The sequence below is a fragment of the Carcharhinus amblyrhynchos genome, chromosome 8 (genome assembly GCF_965287045.1).
Source record: "Carcharhinus amblyrhynchos chromosome 8, sCarAmb.v2.hapA, whole genome shotgun sequence".
NCBI lineage: Eukaryota > Metazoa > Chordata > Chondrichthyes > Carcharhiniformes > Carcharhinidae > Carcharhinus > Carcharhinus amblyrhynchos.
The window spans coordinates 8652996-8673135 of record NC_137331.1 but is presented as its reverse complement, the minus strand read 5'-3'; the positions used below and the strand labels follow the sequence as shown (position 1 = coordinate 8673135).

General features: G+C 43.4%; 1 protein-coding gene across 1 annotated transcript in view; it reads right to left on the bottom strand.

Moving 5' to 3' along the window:
• The window catches only part of pou6f2 (POU class 6 homeobox 2), a 534150-nt gene that overhangs the window by 171670 nt on the left and 342340 nt on the right, over positions 1 to 20140 (bottom strand). The window contains exon 8 of the mRNA XM_080193619.1: positions 1242 to 1256. Coding sequence (XP_080049745.1) covers positions 1242 to 1256 — 15 coding nt within the window. The remainder of the gene's footprint in view (positions 1 to 1241; positions 1257 to 20140) is intronic.

Genomic DNA, 20140 nt, shown 5'->3' with positions numbered 1-20140 from the left:
AGAACCAAATGAAAGATACAGATAGCGAATAGGTTTCAAAGCTGTCAGAAGGGACCCCTCTTTAAAAATATTTTCAGTCAGGTTTTGAGTACTATGTTGATCCGGTGTGACTGCAGTTACATGCAGACAATAAATGACAACAGTAACCAGTTAATGCTGACTTACCTCAGAAAAGCCCGATTAAAGGTTTGAAGGCTGGAATTTTGAGCCCTCTCACAAATTTAAATATTTACCTGTAATTGATAAGCACCCTACGTTTAAAGCACTGTGGTCAAAATCTTCGGAATATGCCTTCTCCTTCTTGCATTTAAAGTCCCAGCCTTGGTTTCATCCACACAATGGAAATTGCATCTATCTGGTGTTCAAAGTGCCTTAAATCCAATAAATAACCTTTGAAATGCAGTCAATGTGGCTGTGTAGTGGAACTTAAAGATCACACAGAAAGAAGAGAAATTTGAAAGACCAGGTAACCTGTGTTTTGGTGCCATTGTTTAAAGGAGGAATATTGGCTCCTTGCTCTTCTTTGTCTATTCTCCCAGGATCTTTCTATTTCCACAAAACACAACTGTGCACATTAAATAAAAATTATTTCAGACAGGAAAAAAAGTTTAACCCCTTCATCCAAAAGACAGAACCTTTATAGTCCTACACTAAACCTACATTGTCAGTTTAAGTTCTGTTCTCAAATCCTGTCATGACATACTTAATACACAGCTTTCCACCTCTCAACGCTATCCAGTGAACCACTCTAACAGACAGTGAACCACAACGCAAAGTTCAGTCGCTTGATGGGTGCAGCAACACCTTATACCTTCAGTGATGTATGCTCAACAGCACTGCTTTAACAGGCGGACTATTCAGAGTGCAGTCTATTTTCTTGTGTTCTATTGTTGGGGAAATGTATCAACCGCTCTTACCTGTTGCACAGTGCGGAAACCCTTCATGTTTAACCACACTATCATCTTTATTATCCTATAATTGGCATGACGATGCCTCTGCTGTGTTTAGTGGGCTCAGTGCATAGCGTGAAACAAAGTAACAAATGAACATTCTTTGACAAAAGCAAACCACAGACTGTATGGCATGGAGAATAACAAATGGCTAACAGTGAGCATAAGACAGTAATTCAATCTTCCAGTACTGCTTAAGGTCATAAACCACTTGAGCATTGCAATGGCAGTTCACAACTTCACCAAAACGGCAAAGTTGACTTATTGCCACTGCAAGCCACTATGTGACACTGCTGTGGCTGTGTACTGCTCTGACAAATATCAGAAATGAACTGGCTTACACAATGTTATTGTATCTGGGATCTGTCCCAAGTGCTGAAACATTCTTGCCTCCTGGGGATCTTTTTTCTCATGAAATACCTTGTGAATGTAGCAGCATGTTAAATAATAATTTAATTTGTCACACAGCTGATGGGGCTTATCAAGCCTAATGACTAATCATAAAGTATGCACTCCATTAGCCTGGCAAGTCAGCTTATTAGCACACATTAGTCTGATCAGACAGCGATCTGCTCAAAGGGTAAATGCACCAACGTCTTGGGGACATAAAGAACTAAACAGCCACAGGAGACTTGGGCAGAACATGCAGGTTGTTATTCTGTAATTTTGGCAGTAGCAGTGGGCTGAAAATTTCAGCACTGGCGTCAGAAGTGCCATGCATAGCTGCTGGTGCCAACTGCTACTGTCTAAGACCATCTCCAGTATATGACCTTGCATGATTTCAGCTCTGCACCAGTAATGGATCCATTTAGAAACATAAAATGATGTATTTCAAAAACCTCTCAGCACCTCTTTTACCCGAAAGAATCAAGAGTTTTCAAAAAGCTCAAACACCCAATGAGCTTTTGTTGCCGATATGCAGTCTTTTCTCACTGGTGATGAAGACAAGGAACGAAGCAGAACTGATTCCTAGCAGTGGGAACTCCTGCCAATCAGACAATGGCAGAAGGGCAAGGACTATTGATGAAAAGCTGGTTATGTTTTCGTCCTTCACCTTGAGATACAGCTCTCTCATTCGTGCAGTATACATGTATTGCAAAAAAGATGCATGAGTATAGTGCACACAACGCACATTACAAATCAACAATGTCCTAGGTAGTGTATCTGTGTACAGTTTATCAGACAAACTTTGTTACTTTCTCAGCATATGGTCCAATATTTAGGAGCCCAAAGAAAAATCAGGGAGTTGCATATGAACAGTCTGAGTACACATTCATCCCATCTCTCTGAGGGAAAGGACTGTGCCCTGTTCCATCAGATCCCCATATTCCCATTTTCAGTAGCATGTGATCATCTAATCACAATATTCTGCTACTGAAATTGCTGTAGTACCTTGCAAGATGCAGTGCGAATTGTCAGAAGTATCTGTCTGCAGTGAAAGAAGTGAACTGCATTGTCACATATTTGGTTACAAGTAAATTTTAAAGCGTTAAAACATTTGGAAAGGATCATTATCAATGAAATAACATGCCTAAAAGATTGGTACAAACCCCAGGCTGCAAACGTATGTGGCCAATTCCAATTGCATATTTATAAAATTATATTTCTGGATTTTCAGAAGGCGTTTGACAAGGTACCTCACAAGAGGTTATTGCAGAAGGTCAGGGGACATGGAGTTGGGGGTAGGGTGTTAGCGTGGATAGAGGATTGGTTGTCAAATAGGAGGCAGAGAGTGGGGGGTCAACGGGTGCTATTCGGATTGGCGGTTGGTGACTAGTGGGGTGCCCCAGGGGTCGGTGCTGGGGCCTCAGCTATTTACCATTTATATAGATGATCTGGAGGAGGGAACCGAGTGCAGGGTGTCGAAATTTGCTGATGACACCAAGATTGGGGGAAAGGCAAATTGTGCGGAGGGTGTGGAGAGTCTGCAGAAGGATCGAGATAGGCTGGGCGAATGGGCCAGGAAATGGCAAATGGAATTTAATGTTGGCAAGTGTGGGGTGGTCCACTTTGGTAGGAAGAATGGTAGGAAGGACTATTACTTACGTGGCGAAAAACTGCAGCAGGCGACGGTGCAGAGGGACCTCGGGGTCCTTGTGCATGAGTCGCAAAAACCCAGCCTGCAGGTGCAGCAGGGGGTCAGGAAGGTGAATGGGATGCTGGCCTTCATAGCGAAGGGGATTGAATATAAAAGTAGGGAGGTCTTGCTGCAGCTGTATAGGGCATTGGTGAGGCCGCAGCTGGAGTACTGTGTGCAGTTTTGGGCGCCGCACCTGCGCAAGGATATTTTGGCCCTGGAGGGAGTGCAGAGGAGGTTTACTAGGCTGATACCGGAGTTGAGGGGGTTGAGCTATGAGGAGAGGCTGAATAAACTAGGCTTGTACTCGCTAGAGTTTAGAAGAATGAGGGGAGATCTCATTGAGACGTATAAGATGATGAATGGGATGGATAGGATAGAGGTGGAGAGACTCTTCCCGCTCAAAAAAGACAGTAGGACTAGGGGACACAGCCTCAAGATAAAGGGGAGGCGGTTTAGAACGGAGTTGAGGAGGAACTTCTTCACTCAAAGGGTGGTGAATCTCTGGAATTCTCTGCCCGTTGAAGTGGTGGAGGCTGCCTCGCTAAATATTTTTAAGAAGTGGGTTGATGGGTTTTTGATAAGAGAGGGGATTAAGGGTTATGGGGAGAGGGCGGGAAAGTGGAACTGAGCCACAACAGATCAGCCATGATCTTATTGAATGGCGGGGCAGGCTCGAAGGGCTAGATGGCCTACTCCTGCTCCTATTTCTTATGTTCTTATGTTCATTAAGCACAACAGGTCCAAGCCAGTATTTATCCTATACATGAACACATTCCCACCTTACTTTTTCTCACCTGATCAAAATATCCTTTATTTCTTACGTACTTAATCTAACATTCTCTTTAGAGTTACTATATTTTCTCCCACACTCCAAAGACATGCCAGTTAGGTGGACTGGCCATGCTAAATTGTCAGGGAAATTAGCAGGGTAAATATGTGGGGTTACAGCTGGAGGGCCTGGGTGGGATTGCTGTCAGTGCAGACTCAATGGGCTGAATGTCCTCCTTCTGCATTATAGAGATTCTATGATCCAGGGACACAGAGCATGGGAGCACAGTATCAACATATGCATACTCACAGAGCCATGCTTGGCCTCAAACTGGCACCATACAGAATTAAGCAAGATTGAGGTACTAAGCCCCATCTGCCAAGTTATGGGGCAAACACCCAAACACTTACTTACTTACTTACTCACACATTCACTTACACTTTTACATACACACACACGCCAATGCTGCCAACAAACCCTGTGTAAATACAGCTACCTATAAACCAGGACTCACTCACCTGCCCCAGCACACTCTATCCTTTCATTGATTCAAATTGAAGCCAATTTGGTCAATTGGTCATTTTTATCACAAACCATGATCTATTGTTTCATTGGTCCAGATTGAAGTCCCATCAAGGCAACCCTGGAGACAAGAAGCAGTGATTTGCCCTTTCATTGGTTCATTATTGCCAATGGATAGAGCATCAACAGAGGGCTCCACTTATTGGGTCATTTGCTAGTCACTGATTGCAAATGCAGATTTATGTGAGTCGTACACAAAATAAGATTTAGTGCTTTTTAGGATGAATTCTGCAATCCAGACAATCATTTGGGGGTCATAGTTTACCTAGTAATACAGTACTTAATTTCAGAAATCTCTCTGAAAAACGGGGGAATACGATCATCCCATCTTAAATGCCTCAACATTTTTCACCACATTTTGCATGTGGTAGCAAATTCCATATTCTAACCATTCAAAGTAAAACTTTGTCCTGAATTCCCTACTGTATTTTTGGTGATGGCAAAAAATTTAAGTTTATTTATTAGTGTTACGAGTAGGCTTACATTAATATTGCCGTGAAGAAAATGAAACATTTCCTTTGAGAAACATTCAGTTATTAAAGTGAAATGACTTTTGAGCAGGCTGTATTGTGGAAATAACAGCCATAGCACTACTACTCAAAAGAGTTAAAAGGAAAAATGCATTTGAAAACATATCAGAAGGGCAGGTGCCCCAAGAGGTCTATGAAGTGCCAAATCTGAACTCCTGTTTGCAGACACTGTCTGAGAGACGTACTGGAACAATCTTATATGAAATGAGTTTATCCATACTACACAGAGCAACAGCCTGGGATTAGGGCAGTGTGATCGTAAAACTGCTTAATGCACACACAAACTGCAGCTTTGAGACTTGAGAGTTGTGCAAACGCTTGAGGGCATAGAATTGTGGTACCTATTGCTAATAAAAGCAAATAAAGGAATGAGTGTATTCTGTTCAGATTTCAGCCTTTTGCTGTGTACCACAGAAAGAAACTATTCGGCCCACTGTACCGATGTCAGCTCTTTGAAAAAGCTGTCCAATTAGTCCCACTTTGCCTGCATTTACTCCATAGCTCTGCAAATTTTTCCTTTGCAAGATTAATACAATTCCCCTTTGAAAGCTACTACTGAATCTGCTTTTGGCATCCTTCCAGGCAGTGCATTCAAATTCATAACAACTCTTGTATTTGTATTTATGTAGAGCGTGTGTGTCCTCCTTGAGGACTCCATTGAAATGATGAATGTGGCAAAAAAGCCACCGACTAAGAAACTAGTATTGCATTATTTCCCAGTGCCAAGTGGGTAGAATATCAGGAACATGCTTCCAAAGATGGAGACATGAGAATTACTTCAAACTGAATCTTGGGCCTCTTTACCATAAAACGTATCAATTGAGGCCGACTTAAGATCTGTGCTGGATCCCCTATTATTCACCATTTATATATAGAAGACTATGTAAGGGGATAGGGTTAATAAGTTTGCGGATGACACAAAGATTGGCTGGGTGGTTAACAGTGAGGTAGAGTGTTTCGGGCGACAAGAAGATATAGGTGGGATGGTCAAATGGGCAGATCAGTGGCAGATAGATTTCAACCCTGAAAACTGTGAGGTGATGCACTTTAGAAGGATTAATTTGACAAGGAAGTATTCAATGAACGGTATGGCACGAGGAAGTTCTATGGAACAAAGGGACCTTGGAGTGTTCGTCCACAAATCTCTGAAAACGGAAGGGCATGTTAGTAGGGTGGTAACTAAGGCATATGGGATACTTGTCTTCATCAATGAAAGCACAGATTACAAAAGCAAGGAAGTCATGTTGAAGTTGTATAGAACTTTGGTGAGGCCACAGCTAGGGTAGTGTGTGCCGTTCTGGTCACATTATAGGAAGGATGTGATTGCACTGGAAGGGGTGCAGAGGAGATTCATCAGGATGTTGCCTGGGATGGAACATTTAAGTTATGAAGAGAGATTGGACAGGCTTGGGTTTTTCTCGTTGGAGCAGAGAAGACTGAAAGGTGACCTGAACAAGGTGTACAAGATTACAAGGGGCATGGACAGAGTGGATAAAGAGCAGCTGTTCCCCTTAGTTGAAGGATCAGTCATGAAGAGGCGCAAGTTCAAAGTGAGGGGCAGGAGGTTTAGGGGGAAAAATAAGGAAAAGCCTTTTTACCCAGAGGATGCACTGCCTGGGAAAATGGTAGAGGCAAGATGCCTCACATCCTTTAACAAGTGTCTGGATGAACACTTGGCACATCATAACATTCAAGGCTGTGGGCCAAGCGATGTTAAATGGGATTAGGTGGGAAGTCAAGTGTTTAACTAGCACAGACTCAAATCGGCCGAAGGGTCTCTTCTCCAGTGTATGATTCTATGATTGTAAGGTTGGCTGCTTAGACCTCAGGGTGACCCTGGGCTGGTAACAGCTAAGAGGACCCCTCCTGCTCCTTTTGTCTCCATATTGAGTTAAGTTAAAGATTAAGACACAACTGTTCTTTGCCTGTCTCCAACGATCCCTTTAAAAACCACTAGTTAGGCTGCAGCAGTGCACCTAGAAAAACTGTGCCATACATGGGCAGCATAGCCTCCAGCCAATTTCTGACAAAATTTGGCAGTGGGATCTCAAAGCAGGCATTACCAGCTGCCATTTTATGGAGGCTGTGGAGGAGAGGGCGCAGAAAATTACATCTGGAAATAGGTCCTCACTGGATGTGAATTTAGCTCTTAAAAATCAGACACAATGAGGACCAGTTTTACTTCCCACTGTTGTCAAGGCAAAGACTTTACAACAATCACTCCTTCCCTTTCTCCCTGCACTTTAAAGGAATCAGTTCAAGCAATACGTCAAGTAAATTGGTACACACCATCAAGTTGGCTTTTTCTGAAGAAAACCTGTGTTTCAGCATAATTAAGAGGATGTGAAACTTGATGTTAAATTACACTGCTATCAAAATCATTTGTCTAAGAGTTTCTACTTGTTTTCGGCATATTTTGTTCCAGTCACAGGAGTTTGAGGTCAGCATAGACTCTAAGTCTGAATGGAGTAAGAGCTTCTCATGGGCAGCCATGAGCTAGCTGGGTGTTACGGATCAGCATGTACCAGCTCCCTTTCCTCTGCTTCGACCGATGTAATTCACTGGAGTGGCAAATTACACCAGACCTACAGCTGTAACCCGACATTATGATTAATTTGATCAGTAATTTCTCCTGTTTTTCATTTTAATCGGTGTGACTATTCTGCTGTGGCAGGTCTTTCAGATCTAATTAAGATAAATTTCTATGTAACAGACTTGGCAGCATTTACAGTCAAATCCCAGGGCTGAGTAGGGAGGACCTGCAGCACTAATCAATCAACTAACTGAAAACCCACTGGGCCCAGACTCAGCCATGAACCTATTAACACACTTAAGCAAATTTTGTAATCTTATGGATTTTCAGTTGCACTCTTGTAACATTCTGTTAAAAGTGCAATACACTAATAGATCATTTCATAAACACTATTTGATCCGCTTGCTAAGGCAAAAAATTTTTTAAAGAACGATTATGAAGTAAAATCTTGCCAAGATTTTAAATCTTTGAGATTCTTCTAATTTTCTTTTGAGGATGCAGCCACTGGGTTTGGTTTTTAAGTCATGGGCTGACATTGCATATGAATGAACCACTCAGCTGAAGCAGGGTAATCATTTTCTGAATGAATTCACCTCCTTCCACTGTATTTTAGCCTCCAGCCAGCACCTCCAATATTAGGAGTCCTGCACTTCCACTTTCTCTTGATAAACTGAGGCTTAAATCAATTTTTGTACATGATTCCAGGTGACACAGAATTAAGTAGGTGGGGCCAGAGTAGACTCGTGTGCAGCAAGAAGAGAATTCACCTTGGTTATCCCAAGATCATCCACGAGAAGTTGCTCAAGAAGCAGTTAGATATAGCACTTGAGGCAAAGGGGACCAAAGGATATGGGTGGAAGGTGGGATCAGGGTATTGAGTTGGATGATCAGCCATGATTATAATGAATGATGAAACAGACTCGAAGGGCTGAATGGCCTTCCCCGCTCCTATTTTCCATGACACAAATTCTCAAAAAGGCCAGTGCACGCTTGAATCAGGGCTATGTCGCATGATGTCAGAAAGGGATCTTTGGAAGAAGTAAAAATATAAAGATCAAATAAATATAGTTTGTAAAACAAAAATCTGAGGTTTATTATTTTAGAGAACTCAGCACAATCCTTTTTTTATCATTTGTAATACAATCATGTTTTGCCCAGATGCTAATCCACACATGAGATCTGTAGCACTGCCTGGATAACTTTGTGACTGGGCAATTCGGGCAAACAGAGTGAATGTATACTGTTGACATGTCATTGACTTTGAACATCAGCATTAAATATTTAATAGGGGCAGTTCCCTCAAAGCCAGAGTTTCTGTATTACCAGTACCACTCTAGAAAATGGCATGTTGAAATTTGGGGTTTGAAGATCTTTGAGCTGGTCCCTACTTACAAGTATGTCAATAATATGCAGTACATTGCTACTTAACTTCTGACAAACACAATCCATTCCTTTAAGTAAAAGGCATTGTGCACAATTATACCGACTCTTCAACAGATGAGAGCGTTTCCTCGTGGAGTAATCTTCAACAGGCAGGGAGTAGAGGGATGCAGTGGTTGATACCCAATCAGGAAAATAAGGCTAAGATAGTCTCCAACAGTATGAAGCATAGGTTGAAATGATGTGGTTGGAATCTTCTTTTTTCACTTGAACCTGCTTGTGTTCTTATCCAGAGGTCTACGCTTGAGAAACATGGGGTGGAATTTTACGGCTCCTTCCACCAACAGTCCTGCCAAAGTCAATGGATTTTAGGATGGCTCGCTGCATTTATACCCAACCCCTGCCATGACTGGGCCGTAAAATTCCACCCATGAAATTGGGGGTCACAGTGATTGAGCTCAAGGAACTCAACAGTAAGTTATTCCAGGTCGAAGTCAAAATATCACCTACCTATTTTCCTTAGATTGAGTTCAATCATAGGAGTGACAAAGCAGTAGATTATAAACCTGAGGATATTATGCTGAGTCTATACAGTGCTCGATTCCAGTTGTACCTTTATTATTGTGCCCAGTTTTGGTCATTAAGGTACATTCAACTTAGCAATTAGTTTTTGTACCCAGACTTGGCAATACCCAAACTGATATACCCTCAAATCAACTGAAATTGATCTTCGGGCTTCCTGAACATAGTCCACAAGTTGGATGGGTTATAGTAGTGGAGGGGATGGGCAACTCCTGGTTTCAAAGGATGGGTTCTGTTAATAAACATCTTTTATAAACAGTTATCTGGAGGACGTGGCTATAGGGATTACTGAAGGCCCTACCACCTGTCCCACTCATTGCTGACAGATTTCCCAATGGAGTCCTTCAACAGGCATTCGATATCTTATTTATATATTTAAGGATTCTAAAGCCTACTTTAAACATTCTCCCCAGGAATTTAGCAATGAGCACATTCTGACTTGACGCTAAATCAGCATACCTTGGGCCTGTTTCAACCCTAAAAAGTAGGTTCAATGTAAATGAATTTATGCTCCATTTTAAAGACATTATAGAGAACCTCAAGGACTGAGTTATGGGGAATCGTGAGGGCAACCTTGCATATCAAACAGATGTGATCAAGAGAGGATTACCATGTTAAGAGGTATGGTGCTGGTCATCAACAATTCACGCAAGGAATTTTTATATGCATGTTGTAGTCAAGAGTTATGAATATTGACGGTAGAGGCTCTTACATTCTTTCCAACACATGGATGATAAGGCATCTTTCCTGCTGTATCTTGCTGCTTGCCATTTGTATTATTGGAAGGATACTCAATCTGTTTGGCTGTGTTTGAATGCATCTTCTTTGGCCATGGATTCCTGGGGTAGGACTTGAACCTGAAACTTCTCACTTAGAGGCAAAGATGCTACTGATTGTGTCACAAGACTTCCTTCGTGATGCATCAAGTGGGAAATTATAAAAAAAATCTAGAATACTCCTCTAATATAAATTGCAATCAGGTGACTGAAGCATAGTCTGTGACTGGATATTATGGACAAAATCTTTGCGATGTTGTTTACCAAAGATATCATGGGTAATTCTGATTGTGTGACAGTGTAATTTAGGTGACAACAAAGTGGCAGCCCAATTCAAATTTTTTTTGATTTTTGTTTCCTTTGAAGAAATTTTATTTCAAATGAGTAACTTCAGAATTATTTTTGAAGAAGTGTATGATTGAATCAAGGGTTTTGAACGTTGGTCTAAAACTTTTCCAAGTATGCAATTGCCATGAAAGATTTCAACTGGCAACTGCAGAGTGATTGCAGGCTATAATGCCCAATGGTTTTTTCTGCTACATTGGTATCAATACTGCCAGAGGCCAAGGTTTTTAACTACAACATGAATTGTTTTTTGAAGAAAAGTCACTGTTGTCCTGTAGCAGATTCAGCAGCCAATTTATAAACCCAGAAGATCATCCTCTCTACTTGCCTCTTCAAGTGATGGAAGTGTACCAATATAGTTATCTTAGGGCATGTGGTAAGATGCATTTTCCCTGCCCTTACGGCAACAAGTGAGAAACTGTGATCCAAAAATAAATGCTCTGCACTATGCAGTTCCATACGTTCTGTGTTCACACTTTTCGTGGCAAGTTAGCAGAACCCTGTTGCAAATCAGGCTAATCCTGTCAGGAGTCATCAAACAAATAGGAACGTTTGAGTGTTGAAATTTGAGCTTTATTATTCTGCACCCAGCAGCAAGTTTGCTGATGTCAGCTAAGCAAGTGCCCCTTGCGCCTTGAAATCCCAGCAGTGCCACATATTCTATTTCAGCATAAGTGCAGATCTGCAGTTTTTTTTCAGCAAAACCTTAATAAATAATACAGTGTCATCATTCAGCACAATTCCCTTAATAAAAATGTACTTAAAGTGACTAAATGTTAGTCAACCTGCATATTTTAAGTTATGCGGGAGTTGCTTTTGGCTTCTTAGCAGGTGTCCTAGATTATTTTAGACTGATAAAATAGTTGTCCTGCCCAAGGTTCCTTCTGCATCCATTGCCACCAATAAATGGGCATTCATATAATTTGCTTTGTGAGGAATCTGATTGTTTACAAATTGCTGCTGAGTTTGTCTGCATAACGACCATGACAGCTATCCAAAGAAATAATCAATTGGTTATGAAGTACTATGGCATACACTGACCATGTGATAAGGTGCTTTATCAATGTATAAGCATCTTTTTTTTCTGTTTTCCTTAACCATTAATAAAGAATTATCAGCCCTGTTATTTCTTTTATAAGTGCAGAGGATGCAAACACAGACATCTCCAACATTTAAACAGGGCAGCATGGTGGCATCGTGGTTAGCACTGCTGTCTCGCAGCACAAAGGAGCCGGGTTCAATTCCGGCCTTGGGCCAGAAGTTTGGACATTCTCCCTGTGTCTGCATGGGTTTCCTCTGGGTGTTCCGTTTTCCTCCCACAGTCCAAAGATGTAGGGTTAGGTTGATTGGCCATGCTAAGTTGCTCGTTAATGTCAGGAGAAATACACAGGGATAGGGCCTGAGTGGGATTGTCATCAGTGCAGGCTCGATGGGCCGAATGGCCTCCTTCTGCACTTTAGGCATTCAATGATTACATAAACGAAAGAAAAATACTGTGGATGCTGGAAATCTAAAGTAAAAGCAGAAAATGCTAAAAAGACTCTGTAGGTCAATAGTTCTGATGACAGGTCATCAAACCTAAAGATTAACTTGTTCTCTCCACAGACCCCGAGTGGTTCCAGCATTTTCAATTTTTATTCCAACATTAAATCTACAATTTAATTGCATCCATAACAGCTTATTGCTGTGGTTTAACTTTTTCTGCTTGGATTATTATGTGGTTAATATATTCTTAGACCTGAGCTTACAGGTTGCAAACTTTGAGTGATTCTATTTCAATCAAAAGTCTATGGCTATAGCAGTAGTTACAGAAATGATTTTGCTGTACACTGTTTGGAAAAGAACTAATACCAATCGATGCAACATCATCACATGGTTCATCCGTGGTTTAAAAATGAGTCAGAGTACAGCGATAGTGCTTCTGCACTGGATCCTCCACCAGTACTTTTCCTCTCAGCCCTTTATCAACATTATGGACAGAAGTTAATAAGTAATGCATGGCTCAGATGGGCATTACTTCCACTTCCGTGTTGGGAGACGCAACGTAATCGTAATCAAAATACAAGTTGTAAAATTATCTGGCAGGCATGTGTCCCACATGCAATCTCATGGTGGGGGAGTCACTCAGCAACCTGTCTCTTCATTAGTTGCTGATGTTGGGGTCACAACAAGGTGTGGCGGTCGTAAAAGAAAACTTAAGAAAATATTTGAGGGCACAGTGCTGGCACAAGTGTTGAGACACTCGCCGGAATACTACCTCCCCACCTGCCATGGGAATCGGAGCAGGTGAGGGACAGACAATGGGAAGCTCCATTGACCTCGTTTGGGATTTTGTGGTCTCCAGTTGAGTGAGGCTGTAAAGTCTCACCCATTGTCTGTACTGTGCATGATGTGTGCTTGTCGGGAGGACATTTCGCACTGTCGTGCTTCACGTGTGGCAGTCAGCGCTGACTGAAGTGGACTGTGTGACAGCTCCCTGTATAAGTAACTAAACAGTCCTTAATGGATGGCTTGCTTTGTTTTCTCAAGGCAAAGCAACATGGCTGCACATGCAGTATCTACTGGCCTCCACATAAATAGATTGGCTGAGGTGACTGATGAACATGAGAAGTGATGTTCTGCTTGTGGCAACATGAACAAGGAGCAGACAACTGGCTCATGTTGGTTTTATTTAACTTGAGTGTCGGTGCAAAGTCAATATCCTCGCGAGGAGTCATCACTTTTCATCCTGTACAAGAATGGTCCTCTTCCCTTGGACTTCCAGAGGGTAGATGACATATGCAGTCAGACAGCCCCTGATTGGCAGAAGTGGATGCTCAATTGGAGCAGGTAAAGGTTTGCAGGTAAGAAAATGATGGTCAGGTGGGTGGCTCACCCATGGTCAGAACAATTGAAAGTTACTGTTCCAAACAATGCTGGTATGTCTCTGCAAGTCCCTGGCATCTGGAAGAGCTACCACACGATCTCTGTCCTCATTCTCATATTCCTCTGCGTCACATTCATCTAAGGTTTGTAGCTCCTCTAGATCCTCGACTGATAGCTGTGCTCCTCCTTGTAATGCCATGTTGTGCAAGGGTCCACCAGACTGGTCAAAGCACTGGAAGCGCATTTAGAGGAATCCTGTGGTTTGTACACTGTGATTAGCCTTGTTGAGCAATGTGAAGCATTGTAACATTTCTCTGTATGGTTTTGTGGAAGGCACACTGGTGTCATGAGCACCAGTTCCGAAGGCATCGCCCTTGTCATCCAGAATCCAACCCTGCACTTGGGCAGGGGCTCAAATAGCACTGGCAGCTGGAGTTCCTTAAAATACACACATCAAGAGAGTTCCATGGAAAATGAGTGCGCATCTGCGTAATTATTTTCCATGAAGGAAAAGAGTAAGGGAGTCTCACTGAGCTACAAATACAGTTGGCTGTTTCCAGGGAGCCCTAATGGGCACATGAATGCAATCAATTGCACCATATACTTGTAAGAACCATAGAATAGCTATCAGCATCAGTTGAGAATCTGATGAATTGTCACGTACACGGGTCAGTAACTGCCTCCCAAGAAAGCCTCAGCTGTCTCAGGCATTGCCTCTCAGACATTTGGAGGTAATTGGTGCACATTTCGAACATGCACTGATGTGTGAACTCTCTTCAGTAATGAAGACAGCCTTGGTTGGGTTCCTCCTTGTTATGTTGTGGCACTCCTGTGTCATCAAAAGGTTTCACACTTTGTTAGGAACAAAAGGTATTTATTGACAAGAGGGCTGCTCAATGTATTCTGCCCGAGGGAGGACTCCACCCTCCGGGATGATCTCACACTCTCAGTTCCCATTGGTCCCTCAAGTCAGGTGACCCTCTTCGACTGTGATGTGTTAAAGAGACAGATAACACATAAACAAAATTCCTGAGCTCCGTATCCCTCAGCGGATGCTGACTGATGTTGTGTGACCAAGGGCCCTACTCTGGAGAATCCTTTCCTCCACTACCTGAGATTGCAAAGATATTGGGTGCATCAGGTCCATTGCAGATGCACAAAGGATACTGTGAGAAGTTGGCAGCAGTGATACGAACACCTTGGTGTACTTCCCAGAGAGCAGCTGCAGCTGACCAACCATCCCCCCTCCATGGCTTCCTCCCAGAACAATCTGAACTCATGTGTGGCAAAACTTCCTGAGAAGCACCTGACCTCCAGTCTGGGTTGACACAGTGGCAAGAGCACTGCTGCCTCACAGCTCCAGGACCCGAGTTCAATTCCAGCCTTGGATGACTGTGTGGAATTTGCACGTTCTCCCCTTGTCTGTGTGTGTTTCTTCAGGTGCCCCGGTTTCCTCCCACACTCCAAATTTGTGCAGGTTAGGCTGATTGACCGTACTAAATTGTCCCTCAGTGACAGGGTATTAGTGGGGTTAAATACTTGGGGTTGTGGGAATAGAGTCATGTGGGACTGTTGTTGGTGCAAGCTCAATGGGCTGAGTGGCCTTCTTCTGCACTGCAGGAATTCTATGAGGCAGCAGTTAACTAGCAGTCATGATATTTATTTATTTACTTTTATTTATTTATCAATGTATCAAGTCAGCTTACATTAACACTGCAATAAGTTACTGTGAAAATTCCCTAATCGCCACACTCTGGCACTTGTTCGGGTACACTGAGGGAGAATTTAACATGGCCAATGTACCTAACCAGCATATCTTTCGAACTGTGGGAGGAAACCAGAGCACCCGGAGGAAACCCACGCAGACATGGGGAGAATGTGCAAGTTCCACACAGACAGTGACCTGAGCAGAGAATTGAACCCTGTCCCTGGTGCCGTGAGGCAGCAGTGCTAACCGCTGTTTCATGTGCTGATCTCCTGATGGAAACATTATACGACCCTGCAGCTGGAGTCCATCAATCTCCACTCTCCCTCTGTCATCTTTGAGCATCCTCTCATCACCCTTGACTCTTCTAACGTCACTCTGCTCCTTCCCTAACCATCCTGCAGCATCCAACCATCATCCTCCACCTGCCTTCTCTTTCCCAGCGAATCTTCACCACATGTATCAATTAATTGGATGTCCGTATTGGGAGTACAGACCTCAGGGTTGCTGACAACAATAACAAATTTGGGAAGTAACAAAACAGACGGCATAGGAACATGAAATAATTTACCATACAGAGGAGGCCATTTGGCCCATCATAACTCTGCCAGAAAAGGCTGAGTCACACCAATTGGGAGAATGGACCTTTGTGCAGCAGATAGTGTGATAGCTTCATGATTATCTTACTGGACTAATAATCTGGAGATCCAGGCCCATGAGCTAGAGACACCAGTTCAAATCCCAAAATGGCATTTAAGATTAGTTAATTAAATACACTTGAAATCAAAAGCTTGGCCAGGATTCTCCCAGAAAGAATTCAAAGTCCCCAATTTGTGTGAAAATGGGAGTAACTCCTGCCAACTTTTATTGTGTAATTGAATCTCTGACACTCTGTCCATCACGGAGGCCTCAGCAGAATTCCCTCTGAAAATCAAGAGCAGGACCTGTTCCCGCTGGAGAGGTCAGTAGCATAGCGCTGAGTGGGCCACTGTGCATGTGCCATCTATCAGCTTCGTGATTGGCGTATGCACCTTGGCACCATATTGATCGCTGGCCACCACAGCAATCCTCCATCGCTGGCCTTCAGACCCCCCAATCCCCAGTCTCCTAGGCCTGCCCGGGCCAGCCCCAACATTCCCATTTCCTCCCTGGCCAGCAACGATCTCCCCGCCACATGGACAGCCCCAATCTTCCCCCGACAATTTCCCAAATAAACCTGTTGGACTTTAACCTGGTGTTGAGTGACTTCTTACTGTGTTTACCCCAGTCCAACGCCGGCATCTCCACATCAGCGTTGAGGTGCCAGGGTTCATCCCCCTTACTCCTGATCACCTGGTGGGCCCTCAATATCCTTTCTTCACTCCAGAGGGGTCGGGCTGCCATGAGTGGGAGCATTGTAGAATCATAGAACCCTACAGTGCAGAAAGAGGCCCTTTGGCCCATCGAGTCTGCACCGAACACAATCCCAACCAGGCCCTACCCCCACATTCCTACATATTATACCCACTAATTCCTCTAACCTACGCATCCCTGGACACCAAGGGGCAATTTCTTAGCATGGCCAATCAACCTAACCCCGCCCATCTTTGGACTGTGGGAGGAAACCCACGCAGACACGAGGAGAATGTGCAAAGTCCACACAGACAGCGACCCGAGCCGGGAATCGAACCTAGGACCCCGGAGCTGTGAAGCAGCAGTGCTCACCACTGTGCTACCGCGCCGCCCAAACCTCCTGGAGTGAACCACTCCTGGCAGGAGAGACACGAGGGGGCCCAGAGCCCTCAGTCCTGGGCCCACTAATGATATTGAAATACAGATTAGAATATCGAAATCAACTCTGCAGCGTGGAGCTGATTACTCTGAAAAACCTGACGTCAGAAACGCACAGAGGCCGTGATGCCCAGTGGGAAGCACGCAGCGCCCAGCAGGAAGCACATAAAATAGTCACTGTTGAAGCCTGCCAGCTTGGAGAATTGCCCACCCACCCCCCCACCCCCCCCCATCCCAGTATCAACAGCGATGAAATTAATGGATGGTCATGAAAAACTCACCTAACTCAATGATATGTTTTAGTCTTGGAAATCTGTTGTCCTTGCCTAATCCGTGACTCCAGACTCACAGCAACGTGGTTGACTCTCAATTGGCACCTATAGTGTCTCAGCAAATTATTTGGTTGTATTCCACCAGAGGTCTACTGTTACCTTATCAAGGGCAATTAGAGTGTGGGCAATAATTGCGGCCATGAACAATGCCAGTGACGCCCACATTCCAGCAATGGTTAAAAAACAGGTTTGGCCTTGCGTACAGAGCATCTGGGTTATGGCAATGCTAAGCAGAAAGCAGTGGGGATAAAAATGATCAGGGTGTCGCAGAAATGCAGGGAACGTAAATAGGAATTGAGGATGCATACAAAAGAAAATTACTTCAGATGTTTGAAATCTGAAATGAGAACAGGAAATACTCAGCATCAGTGGAAAGAGAAACAGAGTTAACATCTTAGATTAATTTTTCTTTCATCCAATCTGGGAAAAGTTAGAAGTGCAATATATTTTAAAACGGTCAAGTTGTGGAGGTGGAAAACATACAAAAGAGAAGGTCTGTCATAGGATAGGAGGTGGGAGACAATAAGTGAGAAAAATGATGAGACAGTGTCAAAGGAGTCGTAATGAGATAAGCAAAGAAACAAAGGATGTGTCCAGACAAGGCGTGAATGACATATTAACAAGCAGCTGCTGTTTGAAATCAAAAACAAGAGATAAACAAGCTGAAGACGAATAAAAGTAAATTACTGCAGATGCATCTGAAACCAAAATCAGAAAAAAAATGCTGGAAAATATCAGCAGGCCTTATAGCATCTGTGAGTAGAGAACAAAATTATCATTTTGAGGTTGGATAACTTTTCATTAGAGCGGAAGACAGCTGGAAATAAGATGAGATTTATGCTGTTGTGGGGGTGGAGGGTTGGGGTGGGGCTATGGGGCCATTATAAGCCCATCAATTCACATAACTCTTCACACTCCACATCCTGTAAGGATTCAATCCTATTTTCTCAGTTCCTTAGTCTCTCTGTTGCATATGTTCAAATGATGCCACTTTGCAAAACGGTGCAGATGACATGTTTTCCTTCTACCTTGATTGGTTTTCCCACTGTGGTTGAAAGGATTCTCAACCATGTCTGACCCATCTCCAATGCTTCTGCTCTCACTCTTTCCCTTCCCTCCCGGCACCAAGATAGGGTCCTACTTGACTTCACTTTCCACATTAGCCTCCGCATCCAAATGATCATCCGCTGTCCTTTCTACCAACTCCAGCATGATGCCACCACCAAACTCATTTTCCCCTCACCCCCCCTGTCCATTCCTCCATCACACCCAACACCTCAGCCCCTTCCCCACACACCTTCCTATGAAAATATAGAAAGTGCAGCACCTGCCCCTTTATTGCTCATCTCTGCTCACCATCCAAGGGTCAAAATAATATTTTCAGGTGAAGCAGTGCTTCATTTAATCTGGTCTACTGCACTCGCTGCTCCCAATGTGGTCAACTCTACATTGGAGAGATTAAATGCAGATTGGGTGACCATTTTAGAGAACATCCTTTGGTCCGTCATTAAGCATGACCCAGATCTTCCTTCCACTCGCACTCAAAGGAAGGAAGCAGTCAAACATCTCTGCTGCCCAAAAGAAGGTCTGGACCCCCAAGGTCACAGTTTCCCAGGAGACACCCACCAAGGCCGCCTCAACCTCAGCTGTGGATCCTGGGGTACACTTAGACATAGTTGGAGGAAGATTGAGAAACCATGGACACTTAGTGGACACGGGTGAAAGTGGGCACTAGTGTACATAGGTCACCATTTTGTTTTGAATGTTTGAGAGAGTGCTCATGAATGACATGCTAATGTAGTAAAACGAGCTTTCTGCAGTCTCACAATGTCTTTCATGCCACTCCACCAGCGAGGGGCCGGGAAGATCAGAATGCGGAACCTCGCTGGCGTGAGTTGCGCTCTCTGGATTTTGAGCATGGGCCACCATTCCTGCGGATGGAGAACGAGGGTTCAAAATCACCCCCATTAGCTCTGTTCCCTCTCCACAGATGCTGCTGAGATTTTCCAAATATTTTCAGCTTATGACAGAAGCAGTCAAAGGAAAGGAAACAAGATAATTGTGAGAAGCAGAGAGCGTAGTCTGAAATTGTCGAAGTCAATGTCAGGCTGTAAAGTGCCGATATGAAAGTTGAGGTGCTGTAACTCGAGCTTGTGCCGAGCTTCACCAGAGCACTGCAATTGTCAAAGGACAGAGCTGCCAAAGTGAGGCAAGGAAGACAATTAAAATGACAGCCCATTGGGAGCGTGGGATCACACTTGCAGACTGAATGGAGGTATCCTGCAAAACACTCATTCTCCCTGAGTGTCTCAGCCAATAATTCCTACCTCCACCAACACCACCTACAAAAGCACATTAAAGCCTCAGCTATTGCATTGTTTGTGGAACATTTCTTCATGCAAATTGGCTGCTGTTTTCATCTACATGCTAGCATTTTAAAAAGGTGAGGTTGTGAATCTCTTTGAGATGCCCTCAGGCTTTCATAAGTAAGTACATAAATTTAAGCTTCTTTATTTGAAATTATCTACAGCCATCAGAATTGCTCATTTAAAAATGATTTAGGATAACTTTAACTTTGTGCAATCATGTAAAATGGGTCATACTGAATGGGTCCCCACAATCATATACCCAGCCAATTTTCCATTCCGTTGACTTTGATGAAAACTAAATTTGGATGTTGTGTATAATGGGCAACTAATTCATTACGGGGCATTTTACACTATTGTCTGATTCTTTTTTTTGCCAGCCATTCAACAGCTGGACCTCCAAAGGACAAATTGGCAAGCAGTGTTTCAGACCTACAGAGAATGTCTGGGTAGCAGAATTGTCACTGGGTTATGATGGGAACTATATTTAATATCAGTACTACAATCAAAACATCCTGGTCAGACTGATCAATAAAATGAGAAGGATTCTTTTAAACAGAGTCCTGAGGCACTGT